The 21,206-nt window shown below is 41.7% G+C and overlaps 1 protein-coding gene across 1 annotated transcript in view; it reads right to left on the bottom strand.

The window, feature by feature from the left end:
* The window catches only part of ADAM12 (ADAM metallopeptidase domain 12), a 187,140-nt gene that overhangs the window by 58,333 nt on the left and 107,601 nt on the right, over positions 1–21,206 (bottom strand). Inside the window, exons 5-10 of the mRNA XM_055720883.1 lie at positions 20,439–20,515; positions 8,639–8,822; positions 4,191–4,256; positions 3,196–3,267; positions 1,308–1,477; positions 46–130 (exon numbers count right to left, since the gene is read on the bottom strand). Of these exons, the coding sequence (XP_055576858.1) occupies positions 46–130; positions 1,308–1,477; positions 3,196–3,267; positions 4,191–4,256; positions 8,639–8,822; positions 20,439–20,515 (654 nt within the window). The remainder of the gene's footprint in view (positions 1–45; positions 131–1,307; positions 1,478–3,195; positions 3,268–4,190; positions 4,257–8,638; positions 8,823–20,438; positions 20,516–21,206) is intronic.

Consider the following 21,206-nt stretch of genomic DNA (forward strand, 5'->3'; position numbering starts at 1 on the left):
CACACCAGCTGGGCCAGTTTCAAGTCCTGTGCTTTTACCACTTACCATGACGACCCCTCCAGACTGCTCTGCAGTGCACATGCTCATTATGGGCGCCATGCCAATGGTAGTCCCTTGGAAGTACACCCCGCTGCAGGAGGGCAGGAAAGGAGAAGAGGAATCACAGAATCACTGTTCAGTGCCAAGATACCTCCCTATTTTTGTATTTCTGCCAATCTCAAACAAAGATCCCATTTCAAGTGTCTCGGCTCCACATTTGCAGGTTTAAAACAATGCAAAGCACCGATTAATCATGCCAACTTGCCAGACTGACAATGACAGCACCCCTGCTACAAGAAAGATCCATTTGATCACTGTCCTTTGGGTTTACTTCTGGAACAGGACCCTTCCTTCCTGTCCTTTTTCCCTGACTGAAGTTGGGATTAGAAATACAAACATAATGTCTTTAGCTGAAAGAAGGGTTATTTAATGGTAGGGAGTCTATATGCTACTTGTTATAATACACAGATTAGAAAATTCCGAAGTATTATTATACATAGAAAGTAATCAAATATCTCATGAGGAACAGTTTGGAAGGGTTCAGTCTATTCTTACACAGCTAATGTAAGAATATCTATGTAATGAGTAAAGAGCTCCTTTTAATTACTAAGACATTAAGTATGTTTATCTGTATAGTCTAAAGAATAGTTCATCAATCAACATTATGCCTGGTTCAAGAAAAAGGTGTTCCTTTGGCTACCTTGTTTTTTAAGACTGCTTTTACTTTGAGCATGTTTACTCACTTTAATCCAGGAAACAGCAGCAGGGTAAAAGATGTGTATGATTTCACGCTAAGTCACAAATGCAAATGATCTGTCTCATTTACACTGAATTCTAAAGTCTACTGAGGTCTTTCTACTAAGAAGAAAGACTACTACTACTTCAGGTAGTGCCCCCTTAGCTCCGCATTTGGGGTGAGGGCAGGACTGCCTTTTCCAGTAACAATTTAGGCTGAGACCAGCTTAAACCACCTGTAAATTCATACCCTCAGTATTTACCAGGTTAGTACACATCTACACTTTTACATTAATCGTATTCAGGAAAGGTCTACAAGTAACAGGGCTACTGCAGAGCAGTGCAAGGAAATTAATTTGAAGCATCTGCTGAAGGGCCTTGCAAAATGCTTTTATTTTGGTGTTTGTAGAGGGGAGAGACAAACCCTCAGGAGCACAGATGTTCCTCACAATACCTTAGCAACTGGGGAAGGATTCAGTGCAACCAGTCTCAAACCACTGAAATCCCGGCCGATATCAGAGTGTCAAGTGTACCTTATCAGCTGTGCATTGTCATGGGGTTTACGAGGTAGCAGTTTTAGCTTTCTCCAGTCCAGAAACTCATGGAGGCTGGTGAAAGGGTCTTGAGAAATAGAGCACTTATCCATGTCATTCCATACTTCCACTCCGACCAGGGCTACTCGAATATTTAGTGGCCTATAGAACTAATGAGAAAAGAAAAACAGAAACATGTCTTTAAAACCCATTTTAGATCACACTGGATTAGAATATTCCAACCAAAGCATAATGTGCATATGAACCTTTATTATAGAGGCTTAAATGTTTTCTTCTCCAGGGCAAAAGTGAATACCTGATATGACTGACTAAGATGAAGTACTTCCATGACTTCCAGAAAACAGTTCTGACCTGACTAAATACCTGTAAGACATTCAAAGAGATCCAAAGGTATGTTGTGTCCCACCCAGGTTTGGCATCTTCCTTCAAGACAGAACGTTGCAACTACCTTCGCACGTCCTTCACTTCTGAACAAATGAGGTGCTACGGCAGGTGACACCCCCATGGCTGCCCTCCATCGCTAGCACCGATGCAAGCCACGAGGCAGGGGCAGCTGTGCTGTGCTACCATTGTGGTTCAAAATAACAGCTGAAAACCAGCCAGAGTCATTGAGTCTTGCTCGCAGCAGATAAAAACAAGTGATCTTAGTGCTGTGGGCTCCATACGCTATTATCCTGCTGGTAAATACCGCAGCTACCACAAGAGAGGAGCCAGAGCAGCATTAGTAATGGAGCAGAGATAACAACTCTAATGTGAGACTAATGTGAAGAAAGATTCAAGAATCGATCAAGTCCAGATTTGGCTGACAGCCTGAGAAAAGAACGTACTAGATCTTTGTCTTGTTTATATGCATTACAGCCATTTGGGTAATGTTGGCATTTGCTGAGCATAAATTAAGCATGAAACATAAATATATTCTAACATGCAAAATTAATTTTGAGCAGGTAACATATAAACACCTGTCCTCCAGTAATAAGTCAGCAAGACAATTACAGAAGAGGTGGAGGTGTCTTCAGCAGCTTGTTTTTTAATCAAGAATGCTTCTCCTTGAGTTATTGCCCTTGAAGCATCACTTGATAAATTCTCAGTGAAATTAAGACTCCCTGAGTTACAATTTCACTACTGGACTCTGAGTTTTTTGTGGTCATACAGCACAACAAAAATAAACTTTAATTTGTTCAAAAAGCACTGTAGAGGACTCGTGGTGTTTATTGTCAAGAAATTACTTCACATAAAGAAAAAAATGCAGTGTATGCCTCTTTGTTATTGCTTTTACTCAGCCATCAACTTCTGCTTCCTTAAACACTGCGTATCTTCGATTCCATCATCTCCCTTGGGCTAGGTATCTTCTTGACTGTGCCCTCACTGGCCCTCTGTTGGGCTGGCCTTACAACTGAACCATCCCTTGCTGCTGCAAAGGAATTCGTTCTCCAAATTCGTGCTCAAAATAATCTTTTTCCTATGGGCTGTTCCATATGTGATTATCCCCACCCTCTCCCCAGGTTAATGAAATCCTAGGGCTAAATTGTGCACCTCCTTAGAAATAGTGCTTCCACAGGTATATGCATCCCATATAGCAGAGCTCACAGCTTAGTGTGTTGAAGGGCACACGAAAGGTTTCAGTTTACTGTTTTGGTTTTACTGGTTGGAGAGAAGCATTGCTCTGAAATACCGGAGTATGAGTAAAGCAGCTGGCTTAGCTCCTTGAAAAGGTGCGTGGGTAAGGAGCTGTGACAAAGGTTGTGAAAGCTGCTGATCCGAGTGCCGCGACTTTCTTAATTTACTAGTAGAAGAAAAAGAGATTTCACAACACCTTTCAGAAAGCATAGTACGTTTGGAAAAAGTGAAATAATGCTTAAGTTCTTACCTTATCAACATAGTTTGCAATTTCTATCAGCCTCTGCTTAATTTTTTCCACATCCTTGCCTTGTCTCTGAAACTTGGAATGTAAAGGATCAGTGTACTAGCAGCACAAATGTCACAGTTTCCCCCCAACAGCCACCTTAGCCTGCCAGCGGTGTCGGTGATGTTTGGGAGCTGCGTGGTGCAAGCAAAGGCCATGGGCAGACTCTCATTGGCTTCATGGGATCGTGGTCTGCCTCAGCATAAGCACAGGCTATGGGACAGGATTTTGGTTCTTGTGAAAAGATTTTAAAATCCCTGAGTCTTACACAGGGATCTTTCAGGGACCGATGTTTGTGAAAAAGAGAAGGCTCTTCTGTTAGCTGTTTCATCTCCTGCTACTAGTAAAGTGATATCGTACGTCCCTAACTAGCAGTGTTCAAGGAGACAAAAAAAAAAAAAAAAAAAAAAAAAAGGTGGTAAAATAATTCAAACCAAGACTTAGATCTTTGGCTGCCATTAAACTCACTGAAACACTTCTACAGCTAGTCCTGGTTACTCGCTTTGAAGTTCTCGTTGCAAACTGTCAGGAAGGCAGTCGTGCTTTGTGCAATGCGATGGTAAAACACTGCTTCACGTGCAGGATCCTACTGTGTCTTCCAAACAGTGATGGTCCCACCGAGGGCAGAGTCTCTGCCAATGTAGGCTTAACTAGCTCAAGGAGATCCTGAGCAGTCAATTGTCAATTTATATTTTCCTCTTCAATTACTGCCAGATGTGCCAGTTATTTGAGAGTCAAATTCCTTATGAAGTATTGCAAGGAATTTTACAACTGACTGTCAGTGCTGCCCTATCTTAACAGCACCTTCCCTGGCTTAACCCTAATTAGGGAAGAAGCTTTACTTTTGAAAACCATCATATTGCTGTCTGAAGCACACTATTTGCAATACCATGGCAGCTGACCTGAGCTACCTGTTTCCTACCCAAGCTTCCCACAACTTTTAGTTTTCAGTTTCTTACCTCACGATTGTCTGCCACAATAACAAGCTCCACATACTTTGTTGTCTTCAGAGTCTCCCTCTTGTACTGCCAAAAAAATATGAAAATAGTATTTTTTTTTGGCAATAAATGATCCTTGGAATCAGCACTTCCTCAGTCCAACAAAGTGCTTGAAGAGGAGAGACACAACATCTCAGACCTCCAAAGATTTCCCTGCATACAAATTTTTATTGTATTCCTTCTCCTCATGGAAGTTTTCCTTTTATCTACTGCAACAGAAATAGTCTACGTAGCACTTACAAAAAACCTCGCCGTGATCTGATCACAGCAAGCAGGAAAGTGGTGCAAACTCTCTCTCAACCTTTCAGCTTTCTGCGGTTGAAATGTTTGAGTTATCTTTCCTCGCAGGAGAATATCACCTCTAGCAGAAAGACCTTTGCTATTTCCAAGGCACATTTAAAGAAATGATGAGATGACTTTTAGCAAACTTTTTACACAATAGACAAACTGGCTACTAAGAAAAATGAGAGATAAAGGGATATTGAGTGAAGCTGAGAAAAGATCAAGTGGTCAACTGATAAATTATGTAGGAAGAAAACCCCAAGAACAAAAACTGCAGAAAAAATTGGAATGCACTGTCAGTGTCTGAGGAAGCAAACTAATAGTATAAAAATGGAAGGCATACATTTCATTTTGTATCTGTATATCCATACAAAACAGCTGGTCACGCTACTTGCAGTTTAAATGCAAGTCTAAAAGAATCATAATGCTTCGCTGCAAAAAAGATGACTGAAGAAAATGGAATCATTTTGTAAGAGTGCTAATCATCGCACAGACCCTCTGCTACCCTAAATTTAAGTGACTTACTAATGCCTGTAAATGTTCTGTGATTTACAGCAGCTGAGCACCTATTCTGTCATTCCTCCCTTGCTGCTGGAGTAAGACAGTTAGGGAAAAGAGGTCTCAGCAGGGTATCTGATCTTCGTGCCAGAATTCAAGGGGCTTAAGCAGATGTCTGACCTAGTAATGACCATGATGTCTTGAACCAAACCAATGTTCTATAACCTAAAACATGACTAAAGCTTTCCAAAGTAAACTGTTCCAAGGTAAACTGTGTGATCCCCGAAGTTAAATCAGTGCTGCACATCAGCTTCCAGCCAAATTTCACAAAGTTTTCTTCACATTACCAAAGCGTTCCTCTTTTTTATCTGCAGATTAATGATTTTGAATGTTTTGCAAGAAACACTGTGTATAGAGGACAGTGACAGATGCAACCTTTAATTACTCTGACTTTCAAATTCATATTTAATAGTGTTACACAGCCTTCAGACTACAGTAACTGGAAAATTAAGTTCCATTTGGACAGTATTTATGAACTGAAAAAGTTGTAAAAGCTATCATTAATGAACTAACCGTCAATGATATAAACCCTTCACAGGATTACGCTTTCATTGGGGGTCTGGCAAATGAGAGCAGGTAGATACTCTGACAGCTTCTGCTGGTATTGGGGTTCTCTGCCACCTGTTTGTGCTCTGCTGGAGGCAGCTGTCACCACCATGGGGTCATGGTGTGTGAACAGACTTGGTGCTCATGCCCGGCCACACAGGTCATCAGCATGTGCCAGCTGGGAAGCAGGACACCAAGGAACCAACCTGTCCCCTCCTGCTGCTCCTGGAACAGCAGCAGATGCAACACAAAGGGCCTGCTGTGTCTCAGTAGACTCCAGTGGAACCTACAGTGCTCTGGCAGAGCTTGGGTTACCTCACTGCAAAATACATCAGACGTGAGCGAGATGCCACATAAGGCAAATCACTACGTGTGTGGTGTTTGTGATGGAATTGAACTCTGACACCGAGTCTAACATAAAACTGAAATTTGTTATGCTGTCCTAATCAGAGATGTACCCCCAAAGTGCCTCTAGCCTCCATTCAAATGAAGAGTAAAAGATGAGGCAAGAAAACCCAGGTGCAAAGTTGTAAGAAGAGCTCTGTTACATCAGTCGGTTTAAACCATTTACTTTTTACCAAGAGTAAAACTGTTTGGACTGGAGAGAGTTTGCCTGAGAGAAATTGGCTAGCAGGGAATGATCACGTAAGCCTCTGGTGACTGACTTGCATAACGAATCCCTTCCTGTGATTTGCCCAAAGGCTATGTGCATTCCTTGGATACAGTATTTATTTAAAAAATATACCTAATTATGACTTCTTTCAGCGTGCTTTCTGCGGCCAACTGCATCAATGTGCAATCCGCTGCCTGAGTTAATTCTTCAGAATTAAACTGAAGCGTCAGTAATACAGCCATGACAGATAATAAGTGGTTGGAGGCAATACGGTTTGTTCCAGACTGTTGCCCTTCTCCCCTGCTTCTGCCACCCCTGACCCTACCACAAAACTGCTGTGCCATGCTGCGGCAGTCCTTCCTCACGTTCCCTTGCTTGGGAATCGGCATGGCGTGGATTCACACTGCAGTGTGGCAACCTCTCTCTTTCTCTGTGAGCCACCTGCCCCGGATGGCTCACCTGCCTGACCTGCGGGCCACCAGCACCACCACAATGGCTATTTTTTTGGTGGCTCCAGAGAAAAGGCCGTACAGTAGGGACTGTCTTACATGTCAGGCTTGCTTCCTGCAGGATCCTATCTCGATGGAGCTCAGCTGGAAAACACACTCCTGGCTGCAATTTGAGGGTCCACTGAATTATGAAACGATGCAGTATTTACAGACCCAGCTCCAACGGGGCAAAATGTGCCCGCACGCATCTGCTACATTACCTGACTTCTTGCTCCATGAAATCTCCTGTTTGGATCTGGGAAGCTGAATCTACTGTTTGTCCCACTATTAATCTGTATTTAAACCTAACCCAAAGGCTAACTGAACTTTGTGATATATCCATCTCACATTTCAGCTCTGCTCAATAATAATACAGTGTAGGTAGTTGAGAGAAGGGTCAGGGGAAAAAACCCAAACAAAAAACTCCCCTCAAACCCATCAAGAAACCAAACATTTTCATCATGCCGTGAGCTTGAGAGTAGATTTCTGCTCAGTTCTGTCACCCAGTGTGGTTTGGAGCAGCCTTACGTCTCCGTACTTTGCAGGTCATCTTTATTCAGCACGCCCTGACAGCCGCCTTTAGTTGATGACAACACTGAAATATGAAAACTCACTCCACACGTTACATTTGACAACTTTCAAAATTCATACATTAGAAGCGTAGCCAACATGCTCATTATATATATTGTACCTATCGATATGATGTGCCTGTTGACAGTTTTTATAATTATGTCCGCTGAACCATAGCAAAAATATTTTCCAGATATTTAAGGTGAATTCTGGGATGTAGTTGAAGCCATTGACAAAATGTGAGAACCATGAGGGTAATAGTAAAATTACCTTGATTGCATCAGATAGTTGTATGCCCACATTTTATTTTGGTTTCCAAGTGTTACATTGCTTGCTTCAGTGAAATTCAGTCAAAAGTCACATAGATTTTGTGGAAAACTTCATGGAGTTGTGAAAAGTACTTTTCCAATGCTTTCGACATACACACATTTTTAGAAATACGCTTAGCCCATAAAATGATATATGCAAAGGCTAATGCATTAGATACAATATTTAATATTCCTAAAATGTAAAATAACTGAATTCCACTACATAAATAATATCTAGGGATGCCATTTAGGTTGCTTTCCTTAACAATTAACCTGATACAAAGGCTTAGCAGGACATGCAAGTATAAATTCCAGTATGTGACATTTAATAAATGCTGAGGGCAGATGTGTATCATTGTATAATTTCTGAACACCTAAACCAGCCTTTTCTACAATTCTCATCCAATATGCGGATAAACTTATTAAAGTAAGTCCTCTTCCTGATTTTTAGCTCATTGAATTTTGTACAGCTGCCATTAGCTAGATGCATTTCACATTAAGTGTATTTCCTTCTACAAAACATAACTGCGATAATACATCTGTAAAATAATATGGTGAGAATTTGTTTTGTCTGCCTAAGATAATTTCCCACTAGAATTTAAAGGTTCAAAACCTAATATTAGCGAAGCATCACGGCTATCATGTTCTCTTCCATCTTGGGTGGGCAAGAACTTTTCCAGACAGTGCTCAGTGCTCTTATGGGGTCTTAAATTCTGGCTATAATCACACATGAACCAAAATATATTACTGTAATGTGAAACCATAAACTTTTCTGTGCCATCTCATTACCAAAAAGAAAGTAAAAAGCAGGTTATGTATGCAGGATTGAGAAAAACTAATAAAGCTTTAGCAAATCATGTAAGTATATGCTGAATATTAAGCATGCACTTAAGCACATGATGTCAACAGAAGTTTACTATACGGTTTAATGGTTTGCTCCGTAGGGACTCTTTGTAACAAAGAGCTATGGTAGGCAGTAACATGGAAACGCTACCAGAGATGTACTCGGCAAATCAGAAACATAAAAGTGCATCATCCACCTACCCTGCCAGCTTGAGAATGGTGTGATATGTCACTGTCATCAGCCCTGATGGCAGAGATGTCCAGCTGGTGGCCACAAGATCCTGGGGCAATTTTCAGATTCTCCGCTCGGTAGATCTTGTGTTCACTTGTAGCACCTTCTAATGGTTCCAGAATGTAGCTTTTGTTTTCAAATACAATAATTCCCCTGTTACAGAAGAGACTAGAGTAAGATGCATAGTTTTCAAGAGCTAATGTGTGTTTGTCTACAACAAACTTACAACAGGTTTTAATAATGATGGAGTATGAAAAAGCAAAGTGCTGATTTACAATGTCATGGTTGAGTGGAGCAGGAAACATCAAAGCTGTATATTTGTCATTGCAGTATGCTATACTCTAGAAGAAGCAATGGCTCAAAGAAAATTTTCCTCTTCTGAACTACTGTACTGTAGAGAAAAATTATATTTGTGTTTTATGTGTTCTGCATTCTCTCAGTGATGCATTGCCATTGCTGAGTGGAGCCACGACGTGCGTGCTTCTGAGGACCCATGGCAAACAGTAATGAACAAAAAGCATGGTGAAAGGCTTTTGAAAGAAAAGGTACAGAGTTAAAGTATTCATTAGGATCTGCACTGTGCATTATACCTTTTAAAACAAATGCTGATGCAAGCATCAATTCTACCAGATGAAAGAGGCACTGCAATATCAAACCGGGATTATTAAATATTGCACAGTGGGACGGCAGAATGAAGCTCAGCTATATTAACCAGTGGATTCCTGTTTAACTCATTTTACTACCCAAAACAGTAATTTTTACAGCAATACCACCTGCTCTCTGAGGACCTCAAAGTGTTTCCATCAATGAAAGCACTCTTGTTGCAGTGCTTTAAGCTACTGTATGCCCAGCGGAAAGAGGGGTTTAGGAAGAGATACAACACCTCGCTCCACGAAACGTGGAAGAACCGAGGGCATGCAGCCAACCGCGGGCTTCACATGCCGTCTCCTAAGCAAAAACCACTCTCCCTGTACACTCCAGACAACTCACCAAATAAAAGCCATGCTTGGGCTCTTGTGCTGGGTCCTGCCCAATTATTCTGAGCTGCTACAGTAAAGCAAAGTTGACAAAAGACTGAATGTCTTTCCAGTTCCTCCTGCTGAGGAAGCTGCTGGCATAAAGCTGCTTTTTCAGCTCAGCACAGGAAATATCGGCAGCTTGGTGTGGATGTCCATGGCCTGCACGTGCTGGAGTAGGGTTTCTGGTACTCTACGGCATGAAGTAGCACAACCTCCAACAGTATCACTGGAATTAGTAATTATAACTGCAACTGTAGAACCACAGAATAAGACGGCTGCTCTACTGTACAGCAGGACTGGCGCCGCATAAGAAGGAATGAAGTAGGTTTGCAGACAGGGCTCAGGTAGAAATTTCTGTAAAAGAAAAGAATTTAATATTCTGTGCTTAACTTGCAAGTGTCTAACTTGCATCCTGAGCGCATACTGCCAACCACACGGGAGAGCCCTAGGGAATTCCTACATCGAGCTGGACATCAGGTTTTCTTGGGTAACTGTGTGGCCAGAGAAAGGCATCCTTTAAAATCCATTTCTCATCTCTCCAGCAGGGATAAGCATTTGCTTATGGGGTGTTGTAAGCATTCATCAATTAGACACTACACAGAATAGTGCACTGCATTACTAATTTCTTCCCTGTCTTTAAATTATGAAGGCGTTAATCCCTAAGCACTGGCAAAGGTTCAGCAGCAATAATTAAATTCTATCTACCTGGAATTCCATGAAACTTTTAATTGGCCAAGGCATTCTTCCACAATTCCTCCTCTAAACTGCTCTCTACTGTCTATATATGCTATTAAGCAGCATATTTCAGCCCGAAGCTGGCTGCATTTTATTAGTGGTGTACAGGAACTGTCTGCTCTTTTTATTTCTGTCTGTACTGCAACAAAGGTAAGACACTACAACCACTGTGATACTGATACGTATCTCTATACAATTCTTCTGCAGAAAGCTAAGAAAAGAAAAAAAGGAAAAAGAGGAAGGACCCAGAAGCAGGTTAATGACACCATAAAGACTGATTTAAAAACAAAAAGTAAAATTATTAGGAAAAAGCTGCCCTAGCTATTCTATTCTTGGCAAGATATGATGAAGAAACTTCAAGTCTTTGGCCTCCTAACCAGTTAACTGAAATTTTCATTCCAAGCTGACTGCACACTTTTGCTATAAACCATCATTAACACCAGTTCAGCCAAGCCAACAGATGACCATTTTCCTGTTAACTACAACAATCAGAAGTCCAAGATTAAAAAAAGAAAAAAGAAAAAAGAAAAGACTGGAAACACATAATATTAAAGGCTGTGTGACAGCATTTGCAAGAACCTGCTTTACTGACGCGAACCAAGAATCGGGGCCTGATAATTCATTTGTAGCTTCCTTAGTAGCCTTGGCAAATCAGGTCAGACATATTATTTACCCATGGCACAGCCATGCTGTGTATGATTGATCACAGCTGGAAAAGCAGGACTGATTTATTACAGTAACCCTTGTAGCTACAGCCAGGGTACCATGCAGCATGCACGACGCAGGAGAGACCTCCGAGCAGGTCGCCCCATGATCTGAGTAACCTTATACCCTACAGCTCTGAATTATCTTCAGATCTGCCTTATTAATTGAAGAATTTAGGAAACTAGGACAACGTATTCCCTTTACTCTGATAATCAGCAACTGTTTAATCAGCACAATCAAATAAGGACTGTTGTCTTTCCCTTGTGCAATTAGTCATTTAATTTTGGAGGCAGCTGGAGCCAGCAATGGAGACAGAACTCCATTGGTCACTGTTTGAAAGGGGCCAGCCGGACCTTCTCCCCTTCCTGACAACTCAAAACCAACATAAAACCATGCAGGGTTTTAATTTTAATGCTAAACTTTATCCTGCTTAGAACATTAACTTTAAAAAAATATAGACTTAAATAATGTTCTTTAATTATTTATACTAGATAGGGAGAGACTTAGCATCCTTTTACTGGGTAAAGCACCTTTTTTTTCTTTTTTCTTAAAGCCAGCTTATTGTCTTGAAGAGTTCACAGCCAAAACATGCCACAGCAATGTCAGGTTTCCAATGTACCCCTTGTATATCAAGCTTCTGTGTAAAATAAGTAAATACCATTTATTTACCCCTCATTTTCATTAGCTGCAGAGCATACAGACAAATGAGCTGGTACCAGAGTGATTAAATTTTTTCTACTGAGCACACCAGAGCCAGGGCAGCCTATTCAGCTCGCCACTGTCCCATCCCAAGTGACAGCATCAGACTTTAAGAACACTTCCACCTTTGCATATGAAGCAATCCCATGGTAAAAAAAAATCTGCGGATTCGGCATAAGGAAAAATATACTTTTCATGTAATGCACACTTATCCTTTGAGGGCTGCCTACAGGGTATCAGCACTTGGCTTGTGCCCATCTGTAATAAGATAATGAATATCAAATATGAATTTTCTTGGCCAGCTTTCTGTTTCTGACTTATTTTCTTTTCCTACAATTGCATTTTCCCCCCATCAATCAGTGCCAAGCACAGCACCTTAAAAGTGTAACTACTCAAAGCTATGGTTTCTTTCTTTTTTTGGTGTGGCAGGATTAGATGAACAATACCTACCAGTCATTCAATACTAAGAATCTGATGTAAAGAAAATAAATCTAAAACTACTTTTTCCTCTCACTTTTTTCAGGTGTTTCAAAGAAGCCTCTGTTACTCCTACACCGTTTCTGTGTCTTTCTTTTGAACATGGTTCTCCCACACTCCTGAGTCAGCCTATGTTCCCCAAAGGACAAGATGGTGTAACTTTTCCATCAGGCATTAATGTTAAATAATACGATGTTTTCCAATGTGCCAAATAGATAGTATGTTAAACTACAGATCCCCAACCAAAGGTTATTCAAGGAACTCTAAAGGGATTTCAGCAACTCTGGGAATACTTGAGAAGTGGCTGCTCTTTAAGACCAACGTCTACTGAAATCTTTTGGAGTCCTACCATCACCTCTTCCAGGCAAAAGACTCCCAGAATTCCCAAGCTTATACATACTTGGGAAAAATGCAATATAAAGTATACATTACTTGGTGTCCAGATAGCTAGTTCATGGCATCTGTGTTTTCCCCAGTCCCAAACCATACTGATACTGGGAAGTCAGAAAGATCTTGCAAATAAGCTGGGCAGGAAAGACAAGAGACAGTTCAAATCCTGTCTAAATCTATCGGGCTGTCCTTTTCATCACTGGTAGCAGAGAGGGAGGGGAAAAAAACAGAAAAATCTATATCATACAGCATGTCCAGACATCAGTTCACAGGCTCCAAGCCAACTGGAAGCAGCTTCAGTGTGGTCTTGAGCATGAGTTAACATTTCATTCTACCTCTCATCAGGGTTTGAATCCTGCGCATGTCTGGTGCTCAGCACCAAATAAACCACATCCACATTGCTGCTAATCAGCTCTCAACATGAACGACTCATTGGTATTTGCCTGCTCTATGCCTTTATATGCCATATGGACACATGGGGAACGCGTATATGAAATGGCCTATGATGGGAGAACTCTCTCCATCAGAAAGAAAAAGAAATTAAAACATAACTTAAACAAGTCAGTTGTTATTAATTGCTATTTAACTTGCCAGGACCCTCTCAATTAGGGAAATGCAATCTGACAAAATAAGTCCACTACTTTAACTGTCAATAAAGTCAAATGTGATTTTTTTTTTCCTCTTAAAAGGCAAAACCAAAACAAAACCTAATGCAAGGCCAGTCGTATTTCATGTATCAACAGGCTTTAGGAAATCTCAAAATATAAATGGGATTTTTCTTTTCCAACTTGTCAGCAGAAGCAAAGGCCCTGCCAACATAAACCATCAATGCATACTTGTCTGAGAAATTGTGATGCTAAAGTAAAACTTGGCTAGGACAGCATTATATGAAACTGTTATATATTATTCTGCTGTACTATACAGGGAAAGCTAAGTAAATCAATAAATCTGATATCCATGAATGAATTAAACATTTGGTTTTAATGAAGCTCAAAGTTATATTCATTTCTAAACAATAATAATAAAAAGCTCTATTACCACTGGAAAAGGAATGTAGATGTTTTCAGTTTGTAAGAAATTAATTAGACTAGAGAGGGCTGTCATGCTTACACACCACATACTCACATTAAGGCTGTCTCTGGCCACAGACACAGCAAAAGACTGTGCAGTGCTCAAGTGCCACCTAAAAAATCACAGCACCTACATTTCATAACTAATGCTACAGCTTCGGAAGTACAAGGTCTGATCCCACAGCTTATTCCAACGAGAGTTATAGTTAAATAGAGAACAGAACTGGAGCCCTGTGGCCCTGGCGTGTTCTCATGATGCTTGTGGTGGAGGTACAGCTGTCACTCACTGCAGCATTTCTGAACATGCACGACATCAATCTGTAAAGTGATAGGTCATTTTTATTTATTTTTCTTATCTATTCTACATACTCAGGACTTTTTGTAACAAATTCCCAGGCAAGTAAAAGGGCAAACAAACAAAAGAGGAAGAAAAATGAAGTAGTGAATGAAAACTTCACTTCTAGTCTGTGTTAATAAGTTGCAGATGAGTACTATTGGGATAAATGAACAAGATGCTCTATCAACTGTTTTTCTAATGGGTTAGGTGATCTTTAGATATTTTCCAAATGTTTTGGTCATTCTTTAACTTTAAACGACTGGGAGGTACAGAGAATGGGAGCTGGACTGCAGAGACAGAAGTACTCCTGTCTCTACTACTGCCCCTGGGCAGCCTTGGACAGGTCATTCACCTCTTTCTGCATTAATTCCCCACCTTTAAAATGGGATAAATTTTAGAAACCAGAGACAATAAATATCTATTGATAAAAAAGTATCGTACAAGACCCAAGTAATACTGCTATCCTACTATACTGCACACCAGGATCCCATTAAAATATCAAGTCTGACCCAAATCAACAAAAGGCAGCATCTCAAAGGGAGGCTGAAGCAGTAGCATTATTGGGTTTACATATTGCAGTAGTGGTAGAAGTGTTCTCATGCAGACACATCATTAGTCACATATGTTTTATTCCAGCCAATGCCTTTCATTAACCTGAAAATATATTCTATAGCGCAGTGTCTAAAATGTAGTCATACCCAGAGCCTACTGTAGAACGCACTGAATCCCTTCTCAGTGCAAGACAGATTTGTCCAGAGTGAATGCATATTGGTCTGCAACTTTGATTCCTGGAATTTAAGCAAGGAGTTACTTGAATTGAAAGTGATAATGCAATTTCATGTCCAGCATTTGGGTTGCAAGAAACAGTAATTGTGTTATCAGAGGAAGTGTCACATGTGAGCACAACTGGGAGGGCAACAAGACAGACCAAGGAAAGGAGAGAAAAATGAAGAAGGAAAGAGGCATTGGCATCAGTGCAGATTTAATGAGCACATTTTATAGTGCTGTGCAGCAAACGGAATAACAATAAAAGAAGGCCTGATTCAGACTTGCACATCACATTAAGGCTCACAGGGTGCTTTTTCAAGTTGCAAAGCGTATGAAAAAAATTGAATTTCAGTTCTGCTTTGTTGTGGTTGATTTTTGTTGTTGTTTTTGTTTTAATTAAGTGCTCTCAGGCACAAACTTGATGGAAAAGGGGCAGGCTCAGGCAGCTGGGTACAGATCATCTCTTTCTTGTCCTGGCAGTAGCAGTGGTGCTTGGGGGATTCCTGTGCACCTGGGGACAGTGTGCACACAATTGTCAAAGAATGGACATAACGTTCATCTCAGATCAAAGAGGTGATTGTGATCCGGGAGCTGTTTACCGCTTGAACAGCCAGAATACAGAAGCTATGAAACACCAGAAGCTGAATGCTTTCTAACAGTAAGCTCAAAAAATGTCCAGTAGTTTCACAGTTGGATAACTTACAAACCATGTGAGATGTTTATATGAACTAAAAAGCTCTTCAGAAAGTATGGGGAAAAGCACACATCCAAGCCGGTGTTTTTCTCAACTGGGGTTTTCTCCTAACTTCTTTTTTTTGGATGAAATCTCTCCTTCTATGGGGAAATGGTGCTTGAGGAGTTATGAGGAATTTAAATATTTTTTATCACTGGTTTCCTACTTCCATTCTTTTTTTTTTTTTTTTTTTTTTTTTTATAATTGATGTCTGGAGTGTCATATTAAACCCCCTCTTCAACCGACTGTGCCTGGGCTGCCAGTGAGCTCAGCCAGACCGTTTGAGAAATGGCTGGATGGCTGTTGTCCTAGCAGCCTCGGGTAGCCCAGCTGTGTAATCCCATCCAGAATGGTTGTCCGTTCAGGGCTGGGGCCCTATCCCCACCGCTGTCACTGTGGGCACAGCACCTTTCAGTCGCTGCTGAGGCTGGACAATGACTGAACACCTCCCGTACGTGTAGTGGGCTTATTATCTAGCAATCGGGTAACTCCGAGGGATTCTCAGGGTTCTCAAGAGCATTTTGGTGTTTCAGAAAGAAAAGGTTTCCTGCCTGTGAGATTTGTATCCTTGAACTACCGAGGCATTTCTGAGAGCACCTGGCAAGCTCCCCCCCGCCCAGGGAGGTCACTGTAGACCCTTTGTAGATGCATGTCCCCGCGCCAGCTTCCTCTGCCAGACCCTGGGCCAGGGAGGCTGCGCTCTTCTTCAGGTCACGTTTTTGCGTGTATTTGCTAGGTTCTGCACTTGTAGCAAAAGTAACAGGGGAAAACACCCTTCAAGTCTATACAAATTCATCACAGGAGATGTGTGTGATGGCTGCAGGCCAAAACGATTTGCTAAAACCTTGAAGAGCCTCCGAGCTAGATAAACAGAAGGGTATTTCCTGAGGACAGGAAGGAAATGACTGGACTTTGTCGTACCTTCACCTTCCCACAAGCTTTGACAGTCTAATTGGCTTTCTCAGCCAGATGGAAGCGCCGGAAATCCTGATTACCCATTGTTCCCATTTCGTGCATTCAGCACTTACCGTCTCCTCTTCGCCATTCAGCTCTTCCTCCTCCAGAGGAGCCAGCAGGATACAGATTATGGCATGATTATATTCTCCTCTAATCTGCATTTCAGGCAGCTATCAGCATCAATCCAACGATTTATGCCATTGTAATCCTATGTGAAGCCAGGTACTTGAATGTTATGTCAGAGGATGTAACGTAGCTGGATACATGAGTGTCTGTGTATAAAGAGCCAAGTCTACTACTCGCTTACCTTTATATCTCACCCCCTTACCTCTCCGAAAAATGCAAACGAGCCAAACCTGTCTTAGTTTGCATATTTCACACTTGATTCTTCCTGTAGCTCATCCTGGAGTAATCATGTCATCATGCTAGTAACACATCTCAAATGCTCAACCCTGTGGCTGCACTGTAAGTAAGAGCTTGATGGTTACAGTAGGTTGGAGCAAGGTTACTCCAGCTCAGCACCTTGTCTCTGGCCCTGGCCAACAGCAGATACTTAGAACGTAACAAGCCCACCACAGCTGGTACCCCAAGCTGGGACAGTGTGGATGTCAGGGACATCTTTAGGTGTGACAGCCCTGGAAAGGCTCCCCCAACTCCCCTCCCCAGATTGTCTCGTCTTTTTTGAATCTAATGGTATGTTTTACATTGACACCCACCTGTGACAGTGAGCTCCACAGCTTCATTATGTGTTGAATAAAAAAGTATTTTCCTTTGCTCTAAAGTCTCATTTGGCGTCTCCTAATTTTGGGGTTACGAAAAATATTCAGTAATTGTCCCCTCTTCAGCATGATATTCAACCTTGTTTCATCATACCCCTTTTCTCTGTCACGTCCTTTCAAAAATGACAAATCCTAGTCTATTTTCTCTCCTGGATAAAAGCTGTTCCATACCTTTGATCATGATTTTTGCCCTTCTTTGTACCTTTTCTGGATATAATACTTCCTTTTCTGAGATGGGGATGGGGAGGGGAAAACAAGAACTGCACGCAGAATTCAGGATGTGAGTGCGCTATGGATTTATAAAGTGGTAATGAGGGTTTTTGTTCTATCCTCTATTTCTGTCTCAGTAATTCCTATGATCCTTTTTGCTTCTTTGACTACCACTGAGCACTCAGGCTTCAGAGCATGCTAAAATGTGGAACCTATTCTTTATGACTACTTTCATGTCTTTTAATGAACTCTCCTAATCTGGGGGAAAAGACACAGTCCCTACCTATCCACACCTGGAACAATGCCCAAGGTGCCTGTCTGGTAGGAGTGGGAGGATATTAGCGCTCTGAGATTGCAGTGAGCTAAGAGCTCGCACTTCCTTTCATTAGATGTTTTTCAGGCACTTAAACTTCAGCTCTGTGCAACAGCTGTGTGAGGTGGGTAACAATCTTTAAATGAATTTCACAGATGGAGAAACCGAGACAGAGGGATTTGTCCAATTCACTTAGAAACTGTCACAAAGCCAGGACCAGACCCTGAGAATGAGACCAGTCTTTCCTTCCACTGGTTGCTGCAAGTGAAACGGCTGCTCCAGGGACTGTCTTCACCCAGGGCTCCATGGCCACACGATGTCTTATGTCCCTACCCCTGCAGCCTGCAGCCTTTGTCATGTCATGGAAAAACAAGAGTCCCTACTCCAGCAAGCTAGTGGGCAAGTACATCATCTTATTTTACTCTGACCTAACCTATCCTGTCCTATCCATAACCATTTTTTCAAGCTCTAATACTAGTAAAGTTGCCAGCAAGGCAAGCCATGGAGTAGTTTTGAATTGCCTTATTTCTCCTCATATTATTTCAGACTCGATCACATGCAGAAAATCATAGAATCATAGAATGGTTTGGGCTGGAAAGGACCTTTAAAGTCATCTAGTCCAATCCCCCCCCCCCCCCCCCCCTGCAATGAGCAAGAACAACTTCAACTAGATCTCTCCACCCAAATTCTCAAGGGATGCAGCGATACAATAATATTTTTTGGTGGCAGAGGTACACGGTGACCTGTGGGCCTGATTCTGGAAGATGATTAGTGCTTTCAGGACCTCAGTGCAGCTACTTGGGATTTCGTACCACCTGGCCTTTTATTCCTAACCAGTTTTAATGGGAAGATCTGGATGGTTCAAGTAGCTGACAGTGCATTATGAAGCCTTTCAAACAGATGTTGCTGGATCAGATCAAGTGCAGGTAATGACTGGAAGTTATTACTATTTGCTATCAGGCTATGAAATGAACTTTGTGGAGTAAGTCACCAGGCACCATAGTCACAAACTGTTCTCACTCGTGGACACTCTCTTAGCCAACCTCAGCAGCGAATGTAGCAGCTAAATGGGCACGGATGCTGAGATACGTCCTCAGTTGTTCTCCTGCTAGAGGAAAACATGCATTGGCAGGGAAACTTACAAAACTTTGTATCGAAAAAGATGCTGCTACACTTTTCCTATGGGGAATGAGCCTAATACTGTCAGTTTGCACTTTGGGGATTTATCTGTAATTGTGCCAGATGAGAGAAAAATGTCACTGCCAGCATATGCTGCCTTGACATACCTCACTACCTAAACCCGGGAAATGACTCTCTGAGCTCAACAATTGTAAAAAGAGCACATTAGAGAAGAAAGAAAATGTGGAGAAGAGCAATTTATCTGGAGAGTTCTTGATTTCTTAGGTAGCTCTGGAATAAGACATCGGTGCAGATGCTGTCCCACACAGTCCAAACTTGCCCCACGGACCCTGCAGCAACGCAGCCCCTTTAACCGAAATACCGAGCGCGCTGCCTTATATTTCACTTGCTGTAGGAACAACTGGCGAACGCAGACTGCCATGGTCTGTGCAAGGGGTTAATTAGAGTGAACTTGGTGAAGCTGCCAGATACATACTGAAGCACCCAGAAAGCCCCTCTCCATGTGGGAATGAGCCACAGGAATCCCAGCAAACGGGTCCCTCTGACAGGGAGAGGGGTCCTGGTAACAAACTTTTCTTGCTCTGCTGCTGCCTGTCCTAGAGCTCCGTTATAAAAGCCTTGGTAATACCCCCACTGCACAAAATACAAAATCAAGGGAAAAAGACTCCAGCTATTCATGCTGTTTGTAGATAAATTAAACAAACCCAGGAAAAGTTGAGACAGCTGGAAATCTGACAGGAAAACTGGGTTTTCCAGGGAGAACACTAGAGCCAATTTACAGTTAATTACTGTGATTTGGAACAGCTCTGTGAGTAAATACCAGTCTCTGATTGTCCAAGTAAGGAAGATAATTGTTTCCTGAACCGTGTCCATTGTGTTTTTAAAATGTTGTCAGCCTGTTCCTTTCTCAAACTCAGAAGAGGTTTGAATTTCAGCAATATGAATCTGCTACCCTTCTGTTAACACGTAGCTAAAAACCTAACGCTGAGCATCATACCTGCCATGAGCGCCGTTCACTGAGCTCCACAGCCATATTTACAAGGCAGTCTCTCCTAATGACGAGGCTGCTGGACGATGCATGAGCTCACAGCTGCAAAGCAGTCCTGCCATCGCTGGGGAAACAGCTTTGAGGACCAGGAGGACTGGAGGGCCGCTGGGCGCCAGCCCAGAAATATGCCAAGCACCACATTGCTGCAAAGGGGTATCAAGAAAGATGGGCAGCAAGAGAGAAGGGACGTCATGAAAAAAAACCCCAAATTGCATTACCTATTTCATTTTTTTCTTTTCTGAGCAACTAGAGGATTAATGTTTTTACAGAGCTTGTACCAACATTTGAAACCCAGATATTGATGCATTCATTAAAAGGCAAAATAAAACCTCAACAGGTAGTAGGATGGTTTCTTAAGGAGCTCGAGCATTACTGAGATATTGGCTCACCTGAGTCCAGAGCAGGTACTGAGACTGACTGAGGAGTCGGGGTAACCTCGTACATTGCCATGGTAATAGCAGTGACCCTGATTGCAAAAGAGAGAAAACATTTCAGTAGTCATAAACACTCTCTGGTCTCTAGTTTCCTCATGGTTTTCCATCCCTTCATTTCAAAGGGATTATCAGTTTCAGGCTACAGCATTCAGAAATGCGCTGACAGCACTTTTCCTGTCCCACTAAATATTCACTGTACTTAACATCCAAATGGTTCCTAAACCTTGGGTCTTTTGAAAAATTCAAAGAGCTGGGGATGGGTGGGGTTTTTGCTTGGTTTTGCATTGCTTTTTTTGAAAGAAGGTCAATGAAGTTTAGCTTGCATGACTGACCACCTTTTTCTGTGTTATGTTATTTAAAGCTACAATATAGGATGTTTTATAAAATTAATCAGATGAACAAATCAGCTGACACATTTTACTAGTTTCTATAGAGATCCGTATTTTAATTTAAGGTCATTTGCATCTCTGTATGTCTACAGGAGGCAGCTATGGAGAAAGAGAAGTACAAAAAAGCCAACCCCAGCCCCATAGTTTGGAAAAAATCACAGAAGGGGAAGGGAAACAGGTTAGAAAGGAAACCATTTATTGAACCAACCGAACGGCTGCATCTTATTAAGAACAACGAAGAATAAGAGGGTCTTCTATTTTAAGAGGCAACAATACAATTTCATTTTGTGGATAGGTTATTGTGTTTCCTCAATGAGCCACCGCTTGCAAAAGG

Source organism: Falco cherrug, chromosome 9 (genome assembly GCF_023634085.1).
Source record: "Falco cherrug isolate bFalChe1 chromosome 9, bFalChe1.pri, whole genome shotgun sequence".
NCBI lineage: Eukaryota > Metazoa > Chordata > Aves > Falconiformes > Falconidae > Falco > Falco cherrug.